The sequence below is a fragment of the Enhydra lutris genome, unplaced genomic scaffold, assembly GCF_002288905.1.
Source record: "Enhydra lutris kenyoni isolate GAN:26980312 unplaced genomic scaffold, ASM228890v2 scaffoldscaffold3, whole genome shotgun sequence".
Classification (NCBI taxonomy): domain Eukaryota; kingdom Metazoa; phylum Chordata; class Mammalia; order Carnivora; family Mustelidae; genus Enhydra; species Enhydra lutris.
The window spans coordinates 82,200,926-82,214,057 of NW_019154087.1; the positions used below are offsets into that span (position 1 = coordinate 82,200,926).

The 13,132-nt window shown below is 38.6% G+C and overlaps 1 protein-coding gene across 1 annotated transcript in view; it reads right to left on the bottom strand.

Moving 5' to 3' along the window:
* LOC111154934 (cell division cycle associated 2) overlaps positions 1-13,132 on the bottom strand; it is a 50,487-nt gene that overhangs the window by 13,338 nt on the left and 24,017 nt on the right. The window contains exons 8-13 of the mRNA XM_022514896.1: positions 11,047-11,255; positions 8,738-8,822; positions 8,031-8,281; positions 3,939-4,017; positions 2,597-2,685; positions 1,513-1,650 (exon numbers count right to left, since the gene is read on the bottom strand). Coding sequence (XP_022370604.1) covers positions 1,513-1,650; positions 2,597-2,685; positions 3,939-4,017; positions 8,031-8,281; positions 8,738-8,822; positions 11,047-11,255 — 851 coding nt within the window. The remainder of the gene's footprint in view (positions 1-1,512; positions 1,651-2,596; positions 2,686-3,938; positions 4,018-8,030; positions 8,282-8,737; positions 8,823-11,046; positions 11,256-13,132) is intronic.

The following is a 13,132-nucleotide window of genomic DNA, read 5'->3' on the forward strand; positions in this document are numbered from 1 at the left end:
ATTTTTGAATTTATGTGGTTTTTTTTTCAACAAGGGGATCTTTCAAAGGAGTGTGATCTAAAAGAGGGATTGAACCAGGAAAACTTCCAGTTTTTTCGGCTTTGCTGACCTGCAGATGTTTGGGCCATGTTTAAGTCAGTTTTTGTTTCATGGAACACAATGGAAGTTTACTAACTGTTTTGGGGGGGTGTTGGGGTAAAATTGATGAGCTTAGTTTTTGAAAAGTTGGTATTTGAGGGGCTTGTAGGATGGTTTAAGAAGAGAAGTCTAGTAGGCCATTAATCATGTTTATAGATAAGACAGATTTGGGACGCATCAACCATGCTGCCAATGACATCACCCAGAAAATATACAACTTAGAACAGCAAAGAGGAGCTCCAGGTAATACAAACTAAGGGTGGATGGAAGGAAATAAACCTGTAACAGAGACTGTAAAGGGATGTTATGTCAAATGCTGCTGAGGTGGCAAGTAACTAAGCATGAGACCTCAAATCAAAGCCTGCGCTCGATTGTCACTAAGTTTCTCAACACCTTAGGAAAATAATTCCAGTGAAGAGGTGGAAAGTGAGAGCAGACTTCACACAGTATCTGCAGCTATGACTGCCATAGGATCACCGATGTGAGTCTCTCCAGGACCAACGTTAGATGGCAGGAGGGCGGTGGGGTACCAATCCAGACGAGAAGTGGAAAGAAAGGGATGGAGAATGGACGTTACTGACAAGAGTTGGTGAAACAGCTCAGGCAGTTTGAACAAGGAAACGTAGGAAATAACGTGATATCTGAATGCCGGAGGGTACACGGAGGAGCCAGAAGATCGTTCATACCAGAAGAGGTATGTAAGGGAGTGAGAACACTGGCAGGAGAGGCCGCTGGGATCAGCAAATGGGACAAAGTAGTGTGTACTATTAAAAGCAGGAAGGTCTTAGGTACCAACAAGCTGTGGGGAAAGGCAGAGGAAGGCCTGGATCACTTAAGTGGCCGAGGTCCGGTGACTAAGTTAAGGTGCTAGATCAGCCATCCATAAAGAGATCGTGAAGTCCCCGAGCCAGCAGAGGCCTTAAAGTGTTGAGGAAGATGAAGAGCCAATTTCTAAATTCTCCCTTAAATACAGGAAGAGATCCAGCCCTGGCAGAAGTGAAAGCATACAAGGGCAGATGGCACACTCATCTTTGTCTAAGAAATTAGAGGATTCCTTTCATAGGGTGAGATTAGATGAGATTCAAAGGTAAGAATCAATTTAACACTTGAGTGCTGAGTTTTACTGTGTTGAATGTACATAATACAATGAAGAAAATACAAAAATGGTCCTCGGGTAATTATAGCTGATTACATATATTATAAAATATACACACACACACAAAATTGCCTCTGGCCCTTTCTATTCTATGATGATTTTAATACTCTTGGTCTGATGTTAACTAGAAAAATTTTGTTTCCGTGCATTCCTAATCATACAACAAAGATATGTACCAATTAATTCTTCTCTTACTGTATCTTTAAACACACACTTACCTGATTCTTTTTAGGAAGTACTCTTCCTGTGGACTTCCTTTCCTGAGATTTCCTCCTATTAATTTTCTTTTCTTTACAAGGCTGAACTTCTGTATTAAGTAAGTTACAAACATTCTCTTCTGCAAAAGTGATCAATTGCTATAAAGAAAATTTAAAGGAGGGATATCACAAAACACAAGCAAGTACATTTTAAGATGTTTCTCACATTTATTTTCCTTCCCACACTGTTTCTACATTTTCTATCCCACTTCCTTTTAATTCACAAGTTCCACTGCAAGTATTTTAACCATCTTAAACCCGAATGGGAGAAAAGAGTAATTACCAATTTCTGATCTTATCAAACGTATACCCAGAAGCATATGCACTCTGTCCATTATTTTAAAAAAGAAAAAAAAGTGTAAAATTAGTAATTTCTTCATCAAATATTTACTAAGCATCTACAATTTAGCAGCTAAGTGCTGTGGTGTTATGGGGGATGGTGGGGTGGGAACATGTACTTAGCTCATCTAAATGTGAATTCTGGGTTTATCACCCAACAACTTCAGCTAAAAGGCCCATCATGGTATACTATATATTTATAAATTTAGACAAAATTCCAATTTTATCTAATTTAATGAAATAGGAAAAGACATGCATTCAGTGGGAGTTATGCTCCTACAGAATAGTTAAAACCCAGTGTTAAAAAAACGAAAAAAAATGAAATATTTTATGAAAAGTTATAATTATGTCATTTTCTGGGTCTGTTAATTACACACTACTCTTCTCCACTGTGAACCTCAATAAAATTCATAAAACCACAAGACCCCAAACAAATGTTCCAAACAGATTACCTTCCACATTAACACAAACTTTGAAAGCACTGTATTACTGTATTGTAATATTACTATATTTTTCTTCTAACAGAATTAAAATGAAATCAGAAAAAAGAACATTACCATGAGTTATATGTTATGTAGGTAAGGTATGAGCTCCCAATGATATTAATCAACTCAAGATTTTACCCATAATCATGTGATTACAAAAACAAAAAAAATGTTTAGCAAGATTTACAAACAAATACATTGTGCCAAATACAAATACTTACACTACTTCTGTTAGAGGCCCGTGTTATTCTACCAACTTTATGGGAGGCTATTTCCTCGTGGTTTTTTCCAGAGCTGAAGGGATCAGTGCCTGATGAAGAAGATAAGCAAAATAAGGGTAGCTAACAAAAAGTTGTAAGAGTCATCATTTTTCAGTTATACTGGACATTGTTTTGGATATGCACCTTTGCTTTTAGCATAATATAATATCTAAACATAAATAACTAATTACCAAAAATAAATTTTGAGATCCAAAACATGTTTTAAGATTTAGAGTTTACTGAATACCCAGAAACTTCTACCACTTTCCATGGAGAATGCATACCATTTAACCCTAAGATAACACATGAAATCAGATTATAATAAATGCCACATTTTCACTCATGTCCATTTATTCCAAGCTACATTTTATCCAGTGAAATTACATAAAGGGCATTAAGATGATCATGAAAATAATTTTTTTAACTTACAAAATTCAGGTAACTATTTCATTTGATCACTTTTAATGTCGTATATGAAAAGCAGTATAATGTATAAAAGAGCATGGGCTTTGGAACAGACTATGCTTCCAGGTTTAGCTCTAACTTCACACTCCAGGTCTTAGATTCTGTACCAGTGAATCTGGTTTGTGTCTTCCAGCCAATGAGAAGCCACTAAAGGATTTCTTTCAGGGGAAAGACATGAATAACGGTTCCCATGACATTTGTCACCCAAGTCCTGTCTTGCCTTGTCACGTTCATAAAGAAGCCAGGGACTTGAAAAGTGCAAGTGCCCAACAGGCCAACTTAATGTTGGTAAACAATTCTGGACCCTGGAAAATGATCCTTGTGATCCACATCATTCAGTTGTGTCAATTGTTACAAGGAGCTTACTACCGACAGGAGTTGAGAGGAGAACTCCATTGCCTGCAGGGACTTGAAAAACAGGGCCCACCATCTACGGAAGTTAACGGTGGGTGATTACAAGGTATGAGGCCTGGATGGGCAAGAGACTACCTTTTTTTTTTTTTTTTTAAGATTTATTTATTAATTTTAGAGAGAAAGCACACAAGCAGGGAAGGGATAGGAGAGGGAGAGATTTCAAGCAGGTTCCAACTCCCTGTTGATCCTAGGGCCCTGCATGGGGTTCAATCTCAACCACCTTGAGATCATGACCTGAGCTGAAATAAAAGCTGACTGAGCCACCCAGGTGCCCCAAGAGACTTCTTGTAAGCTTTCTATACTATATGGTTTTTTAAACCAAGTATGCACTATTAAAATCAAATTTTTTTAAAAGGAAGTTAAGTTTTAGTTTCATAATGAAAATGACACTTGTCTTTATTTTAAGATAAATAAAAGTTACTACCTGAAAGAGTCTCAGAGATTGAAGACTTATTAACAGGACTCAGAACTGCCAATGATACCTGAAGAGGTTCTATGTTTTCCTAAACAAAGAAAAACAAGAGTAGAAATTTGACATCCTTAAATTCAGTGGACATGTAATGTGCCCAAAAGAAAAAAATTTTTTTTTCTTTTGGGCATTTTTGTAGATGGAACTGGGGTAAGCATACAGATGGGAAATCAAAAAAAGATTAAGAAAAAAATAAAAGATTAAGAAAAAAAAATCAGAGCAAAACAAACATACTGAATATAAAAATATTTTACAATATTTACCAATCTTTAATGAAACTGTTTACTAACTACAGTCCAACAAATAAAATATTAAATGGAAGCAGTCATAATAATGCACTAATAAGTTACTCTGTGGTTTACTTAAAAATCACTTGTCCTAATTCTAAAGTAAATAGGATATTCCATTAATAAACACAATCTAACATTTCAGTATTACTCAGGGGGACTTCAGGGAAAATGGCAATACAAATGCAGATGTCAAATCTTTTCTTTCCCACATAATTATCATGGTAGCTATTGATTTTTCATAAATAAAGCTTGTCAGTTTGAAGAAATTTTCTATAATCACCAGTTTGCTCAGAGTTCTTATCAGAAATGACCATATGGTTTCCTTAGTTTGTAAATATGGTGAATTATAGACTGTTTTTCAGATATTAAACCAACTTGCCATCTCTGGGTTAAATCTCAGTTGGTGTTGATATAGTACCTTTTTATGTATTATGTTCATGAGGTGATAGTTTTCTTACAATGTCTGATTATGGTACCAGGTTAATGCTGACATTATTGAACTGGGCATTACTTCCACCTCCTCAATTTGCTTGAAAGGGTGTACATAAAATTAAGAATTCCTTAACTGTTTGGTAGAATTCATTAGCAAAATCAGCTGGACATGCAGTTTTTCCTTTGTGGGAAGGTTTTAACTACAACTTAAATTTCTTCAGTTGATATAGGGCTAATGAGGTCATTTCTTCTAGTGTGAGATTTGGTTGTTTTTCAAGGAATGGGTCTAGTTTGCCTATGTTGTTGAATATATTGGCATTAAGTTTTATACTTCCATATTATCTTTTCATCTGTATCACCCTTCTAAAACCTGTTAGAAATGAGGTCAAGTTACGTTTTATTCCTTATATTGTAATTTGAGTATTTCTCATTTTTTTCTCTGAATAGTCCAATTAGAAGTGTACTCATATCTTTCCAAAGCATAATCTTTTTACTTCAATGATTTTTTTCTCTATTTTGTTTTTTACTTCATTGATTTCTGCATTAATCTTAATTCCTTCTGTGCACTTTGGCTTTAATTTGCTTTTATTAGCTTCTTAAAGTAGAAGTTAGAATCATTAATTTGAGATGTCTCTTATGCTGAAGTACAGGCTTTAATTATTTCCCTCTAAGCCATTTTGGTTAAGCGTTTACAGCATACACGTTTAACTCAAACCGCTTAAGCGTAAGAACACCTCCCAGCCTTCATGCCATATTACTTTTGTTTTATTTCTTACTGACATGTTATAAACCAAACAATATGCTATCATTATCCTTGCTTTAAAGAATCTTTTATAGAGTTTAATAATAAAAAAAAGTCAGTTACATTTGCCCACGTAGGTTAGCAGCTTCAGTGGTCTTCATTTCTTTGTTAGATTTCCATCAGGAGCCATTTTGCTTTTGACTAAAGAATTTCCTCTAAACGTTTCTTCTAATGCTAACCCACTATGGCAATGAATCTTCTCAGCTTCCAGATGTCTGAAAAAGCCTGTCCTTCACCTTTGTTTTGAAAGATGGTTTCACTGGATATAGAATTCTAGGTTGATATGTTTTGTTGTTACTGTTTTGGTTTTTTCCTCCAAGTAAATGCTGCTGCATTGTCCTTTGGCTTGCAGTTTGTAATGAGAGTTCAGCTACCTTTCATGTTTGTTGTTCTTTAGGGTCACAGGTCTTTTTGTTCTAGGTCCTACCAGGCCATATATCATGGTTTCTAAGTAATGATGTGTCTTTGCATATTATTTCATATTTCTTATGCTGGGAATTTGAACTTGAAGATTTGTGAGCTTTAAATTTTATCAAATTGGAAAACTTTCAGCCATTACATTTCAAATATTCTTTCTGTTCTGATCTCTCCTCTCCTTTGGGGACTCTAAGAATATGCATATTATGTCACCTTAAGTTGTCCCAGGCTCATCAACTGCTCATTTTTGTTCAGTAGCTTTTACTCTTTCAAGGAGAATAGTTTCTATTGCTGCATCTTTAAGTTTGCAAATCTTTTCTTTTGCAGTCTCTAATGTGTTATTAATCTCATTCAACATATTTTTCTTCCTGAAGCTTATCATTTTCAGCGACTATAACGTCCAGAGTTCAAGTTAGATCTTTTCTGCATCTTTCATGTTCTTAACAAGTTCAAACTTTGCTCCACTACCTTGAACATATGAAAGATAGTTAAAGTAACTTTTTCAATGCCTTTGTCTACAAATTCTACCATATGTGTAATTTCTGGGTCTACTTTTATTGACTGATTTTTCTACCCACTGGGGGCATCTTTACTTACACATCTATTAGTTTTTAATTGAAATGTCAGACATTTTGAATTTAATGTTATTTGACAGTGAATAGTTTTCTGTTCTTGAGTTAGGTTATACAATGCAGTAAAGTGGCTTGGAGGAAAGCTGTGTCCTTTTGAAGTTTGCTTTTGAGCTCTGCTAGGCTTTTAGTCTAATTATGTTCTGCTAGTGAGGCAATACTCTCCCGAGTATCTGATGCCCTCTGAATTACAAGGTTTTTCCAACCACTCATGTTGGTGGGAATACTTCCTGCCCATCTGTAAGCTCTAGGGATTGTCTCCTCTGCTCCATGTGGATAGTCCTTTCCCTGACATCAGGCAGTTTATTCACAATCACACATTGACCAGTACTCAGCTACAGGATCAAGTGAACCCTTTGCAGATCTCCAGAGCTCTCTCTGCAGCTCTCTCCTCTCTGGTCCTTTGCCATGAGCTCTAGCCTCCTTTGCTTTCCCAGACCCCAGCTCCATTTTCTCAATTCATGGAGAATGCTAGGCTCTACCAAGGTAAAACCTTCCTGTGCTGTGGCCTGGGAAGTCCAGCCCAGGCAGTAAGCTGGGGCTCCTATGCAGCTTGCCTCATTTGTTACTCTTCTCTTGGGGATTACTATCCTGTGCTTCCTGATGTTCAATGTCTGAGAACCACTGTTTTGTTTGTTTTCTGGGGATTTTTTTTTAGTTGTTTCTTACAAAAATGTCAATTAGGTCCCTCCAACTCCATCTTGGCTGAACGTGGATTATTTTTATTTCAAAATATAACAGGTAAGGGAGAGAATGAATGATGGTCCCAATATAAAAACGGGTAAAGATTAATAGACAATTCTCTAGAGAAGAAATTCAAAGGCTTATAAACCTAGGAAAAAGGTTCAAACCTCATTAGTAAACTAAAAGTTTTCAAGTCATCTTTTTCTCTTATTAAGATATTTTTAAAAAGTACTGTCAATATCCAGGTTTACAAAGTGTGGTAAAATAAAACCATTTATACTGCACTTTCTGGATGCTCAGCAATATATATCAAAAGGTAAAAAAAAAAAAAAATCCATTTTTCATCCAGTAATTCTACCTACAGAAAATCATCTTAGAGGAAAAAAGTTTGTATTTACAGTGTATCAGTTCTAAGGTGGTTGCTCTCTCATATCTTTCTACCTCTGAAATCTGAGTACATCCTACAATTCACGGTGTGTGACAGCTTCAGTTCTCGCCCTTTCTTTGGTGATAGATAAAATGATGGTACATCCTACGGTCAACGGTATTTAGGGTCATGAAATATGCCATGCACAAGGTGTCATGCAAGTATGAGAACACGGCTAATACCCTGTACACCTGTCATGATAGGCACAGGGTTGGGGGGGAGGGAACCTACCTAGAAAACTGCATTAATTTATATCATGACACATCATTTAGTCCATTTCATGATTTCAAAGCATAATTATTCACACAAAACAGGTGAGGCCTGATGGAAATAAAAACAAGTTTGTTTCACATTTTTCATACTTACAAGATTCTCCCCCTTGTCATCAAAATTCGGTTGTGATAACTGTAGCTGCGCAGGAACTGGTGATTGCTCAAGTAGCAGGGGACTGACACCACTTAAATCCTTTTTGCGGACAGGCGTTCCTCCTTTACGCAATGGAGTATTTGCTGGTAAAGACTCATCAAACACCTCAGGGCTTAGATCCTCTCCAAAAGTAACTCTTTTCCTCTTCCTGATATTTAGAAAAGCTGGCACTTTGCAATATTCTTGACCTTCTGTAGATAATAAATGGGTAGATTAAAAAAAATTGGGCTATATTTCTTATCTAAAAATGCATATCCTAGAATCTTTTAACATGATTAGATTCAGCTCTTATCCATTTAATAGAAAGTACAGTTTGTAGAAAAAAGAAATTCAAAATGGAAAAGGTTAAGAAGTAGTTCTAAAATATGATAATAGGTTTTAAAGTAAATGTTGCATGAGTATCTTAGAAGTATAGAAAATTGGAATATCAATTTTCTTTACAAGTAGTACCATTAAGTACAAAGGGGCAGATGAAATGGACAGAGTAATTGTCTCTCCAAAGAGATTCCAGTCAACTGTCCTTCCTTCCCGTATAATGTGAGAAGCATCAAGGCATTTAGCAGATCATTGAAAGTACCACATAGTAGGTCAGATATTTCACAAGAAAAGGATAACATGAAGCTTCAAAATAAATGTGAATTTCTTACCCGCTTTTTGTTCTTTGCAATAGTTTGCAAGACTTGAGATTAAGCCCGGATGAGTCCCATCATCACAGAGATTGTCACAGTGTTCCTAAACAAAATAAACATAAATGAATAATTTTACATATATAAATGCATATGCACTTTGGTAAGAAGGGCCACTCTGAACTGTCTGCCCAGTATAGATACTATGCAGTGCTGCAGATTCCATTTACTTTCATAATTGTTCTGGCTTACTGACATGGGCCACAAAGAAAAACTGGATGCCCTAAACATTACTTTAGTAAACAGTATTTTAGGTCAAGATTAAAGAACAGAAATCCATAAAAAGGGCTGAATTCACTCATTTTTAATCATTTTTAATCTGGCAAATGAAGATCAGGAAAACGTGAGTGGCTAGAGTTATACCACAGTTGGTGTCAGATAAGAGAACTATCTACAGGAATGAGAATTGCATGAAAATAAGAAAACAAAAAGGTAAATGGCATAATAGGGTGTTTTGTCTTTTAAATATGAGAACCACACCTTTTCTAAGTTCTTGAGTTTGGAACAAGAACGTAACATCTGTCCCTGTATACTTCCCCAAAAGCTTGAGAGAGTTGGCAAGCTGGGGAGGGAGGGTCAGCCCAAGTCCTGAAGCACCAGACAGGGTCCCACTCAACACAGGGCCCCAAGTGACGCAGGTGGGAGCCAGGGCTGTGGGCTCCATGAGTCACCTCCAGGATGACTTTCTACACCCTGGACCAACTCCTGTTCTCTAGGGCTGTTCACTGACTCCACTGCCCCCGTTCCAGGAGCAGCACCTTCTCTCAGCAGCTGTCCTGCCCCCAACAAGCCTCCTTGAGCAACTATCTCTCAAGTCCATTTCATCTTCCTGATCAGGGAAATGCCTTTATTTATGAAATAACTGAATGTAGAAAACAAAATTCTTGAAAACTTTTAGGCTATCGTTAATTAAAACAACCACAAAAATTAGCTCATGACTCAAACTGTATACACCTACAAACTTTAGAGAGCTCAGTGAAAAGATCATTGATCATAAAAATCTTCATAAAATTTTCGTGGTAGGACTTGTTGTTGGCTCTGTAATGCTGTTAATCAGTAAGGGTTACATGGATCACGAAGATGCTAAGTCTGTTTGAGGAGAAGATAAAACGAATACAAGATATGAATAAGCAGCTTTGCATAGAAACCCACATCAGCTCTTTGACCGGAAAAACTGTTAAAATGTTTAAGATAACCCGCGACCATAACTATTCATGTCAATAGAAGACGGCTGCCTCCTTTTCGCTTTAGAAACAGATGTGTAGACATGGTTATATATTTAAATGCCTGTGGATTGAAAACAAAATGACTTCTCATTTGCCAGGTACTGGTGCTAATTTCATATTATTATTGCAGTTAATGCTCAAATAACCTTGTAAGGTAGTTACTAGTGTTGTCTGTTCACAACACTAGTTGTGAACTAGAAGCAAGCCAGGGTACAAAAAGGTGACATAATTGGCCCAGCTCTTGAACTTCAGAGTGAGGATCTGAAACCAGGCACTTGGGACTCCAGAGCCCATCCTTTCCACCTCTCAGAGTTTATAGCCTGCCATGGATTTCTATATCAGATTTATCTGGGTTCGTTTAATAACCTCAAGCCTAGGTTTACTTCAAATGGGGCTAATATTCTCCTTAGAGTACTAAGACTGCATGTACGTGATCTATGCCAGAACTGTCCGTAGACATACTCAATAAGGGGCGCCTGGGTGGCTCAGTCCGTTAGGCATCCAACTCAGGTTATGATCTCAGGGTCATGAAATGAAATCCTGCATCAGGCTCTGTGCTGAGCGTGGAGTCTGCTTAAGATTCTCTCCCCTTGTCTCCCTCTATCCCTCCCTGCCACAACTTGTGTGCATGCACGCTCTCAAAAAAATAAATAAATAAAATTTAAAAAGACTCAATAAATGCCAGCTAGTTCCCATCAACCTACTCTTAGCTCATCCAAGCTGAGTTTAGAGAAACATACAGGCCTGTGAAAAAACTATCTCTGAGACCAAATATTTTAGGTGGAAATAACTAACACACATTAATAATTATGAAACTCTCATACAATACAGTCTACATATATCAAATTCTACAAGTTATATTCTATGCTGAGTTTAGAAAGAGAGGAAAGAAGAAAGGAATGAACTCTGCACAGTGCTCTAAGTAAGGAAAGGAGGGGAAAACATTTGAAACCAGTATAACATATACAACAATTCACAAGAATTGCTTTAAGCCCAAATGCATATTTATTCAATTTGCTTTAGGAAAAGGAGCTCTAAACTTACCTGCAGGCCCTCTGGAAACAGCTTAACAGAGGGTTTCTTTAGCACAGAACGAAGTACAAAGGTCTCAGAGGATGAAACGTCCCTCGTACACTGTGAAGTAACCAGGGACCTGACTTCAGGAGTGGTGTCTGTGCTCACTTCCATCAAATTGTCAAGTGGAACAGCGTCCCTTGATCTTTTGCCCTCTACGCACTCGGCAACCATGACTCCTTCAAAGGAAACATGTAAACAAGAGAGGTGGAAGACATCTGAATCAAGTGTTCTATACCAAAAATACTGTGCATTTGCAAAGAGACTAACAAACACATTAGAAGAAGTCCGACCCCAAAATATCCAACTTAGGGCATAACATCTGGAATTTCATTTGAATATATAAAGAATAGACGTGGCGCTGGCCATAGTTTTCAATTCAAATCTAACTCCTGAGGGTAAAGGTAAGCAAGGAGTTTTGGCTGCCACGAATCCTAGAAGAGTGCCCAGGCCTCCACTCAAGACCCTTGCGCTTTGCACCAGAAAACTAACCTGAGCTGAACAATGGAGGAGGACCAATTTCATTGCTGGAGTCAGAGGCATTTGAGGATGCAAGGGTGGTGCGAGGGAGAAGACGGGATGTGAGGAGAGAGATGATTAAAGAAAAAATTTCGTATGTTGTGTGTGCCCTCAAACAAGGCAAGGCTTCCTCCTGCGTATTTTTTTCTCACAAGAGAGCCTTTCCTTATGTTGGATGCTTAACAAATATATATTGGGTACTTATGATGTGACAGGCGCTCTTTTCTAGGTGCTAGAAAGACAATGATCAATAAAACAGACAAATCTCCCATACTCTGGGGGACATACAGACAATATAAAATACCTGGGAATGGTAGAAGGAGAGAGGGAGCTACACCTATTAAAGGTGAGCATAGCATGAGGGATTCCTATGTTGGAACTGTTCTCTAGCTTGTCTGCAACATGGTCATATAAGTCTACAGGGGATAAAAGTACACAGAACTAAATATATACACAAATGAGTGCATGTAAAACTGGGGAAATCTGAGAAAGAGTCAGTGGCTTGTATCAGTGTCAATTTCCTGCTTGGGATACTGTATGACCACTACCCAAGATGCTACCACCTGGGGAATTTGGGGGGCTGGGGGGACAACACTGGATCCTTTTAGATATGATTTTGTACAACTGCTTGTGACTCTAAGTCACCTCAAAATAAAAAGTTACAGGCAGAGTCAAGATGGCGGAGAAGTAGCAGGCTGAGACTACTTCAGGTAGTGGGAGATCAGCTAGATAGCTTATCTAAAGATTGCAAACACCTACAAATCCAACGGGAGATCGAAGAGAAGAAGAACAGTAACTCTAGAAACAGAAAATCAACCACTTTCTGAAAGGTAGGACAGGCGGAGAAGTGAATCCAAAGCGACGGGAAGATAGACCGCGGGGGGAGGGGCCGGCTCCCGGCAAGCGGCGGAAAACGGAGCACAAAATCGGGACTTTTAAAAGTCTGTTCCGCTGAGGGACATCGCTCCAGAGGCTTAACCGGGGTGAAGCCCACACAGGGTCAGCGTGGCCTCAGGTCCCGCAGGGTCACAGAAGGATCAGGGGTGTCTGAGTGTCGCAGAGCTTACAGGTATTAGAACGGGGAAGCCGGCTACAGAGAGAGAGCCGAGGAGTAAGCTCTAAGCTCGGGGTTACCCTGAACCGGTTGCAGGCTCGGTCAGCTCGGAGTGCGGCCAGAGGCAGGGTAACGGGAGTAATTGGGCGCTGTTCTCTGAGGGCGCACTGAGGAGTGGGGCCCCGGGCTCTCAGCTCCTCCGGCCGGAGACCGGGAGGCCGCCATCTTCATTCCCGCCCTCCGGAACTCTACGGAAAGCGCTCAGGGAACAAAAGCTCCCGAAAGCAAACCCGAGCGGATTACTCAGACTGGCCCCGGGTAAGGGCCGTACAACTCCGCCTGGGGCAAAGACACTTGAGAATCAAGACAACAGGCCCCTCCCCCAGAAGATCAACAAGAAGCCCAGCCAGGACCAAGTTCACCTACCAAGGAGTACAGTTTCAATACCAAGGAGAGCAGCGTAATTCCAAAGGAGGAGAAAGC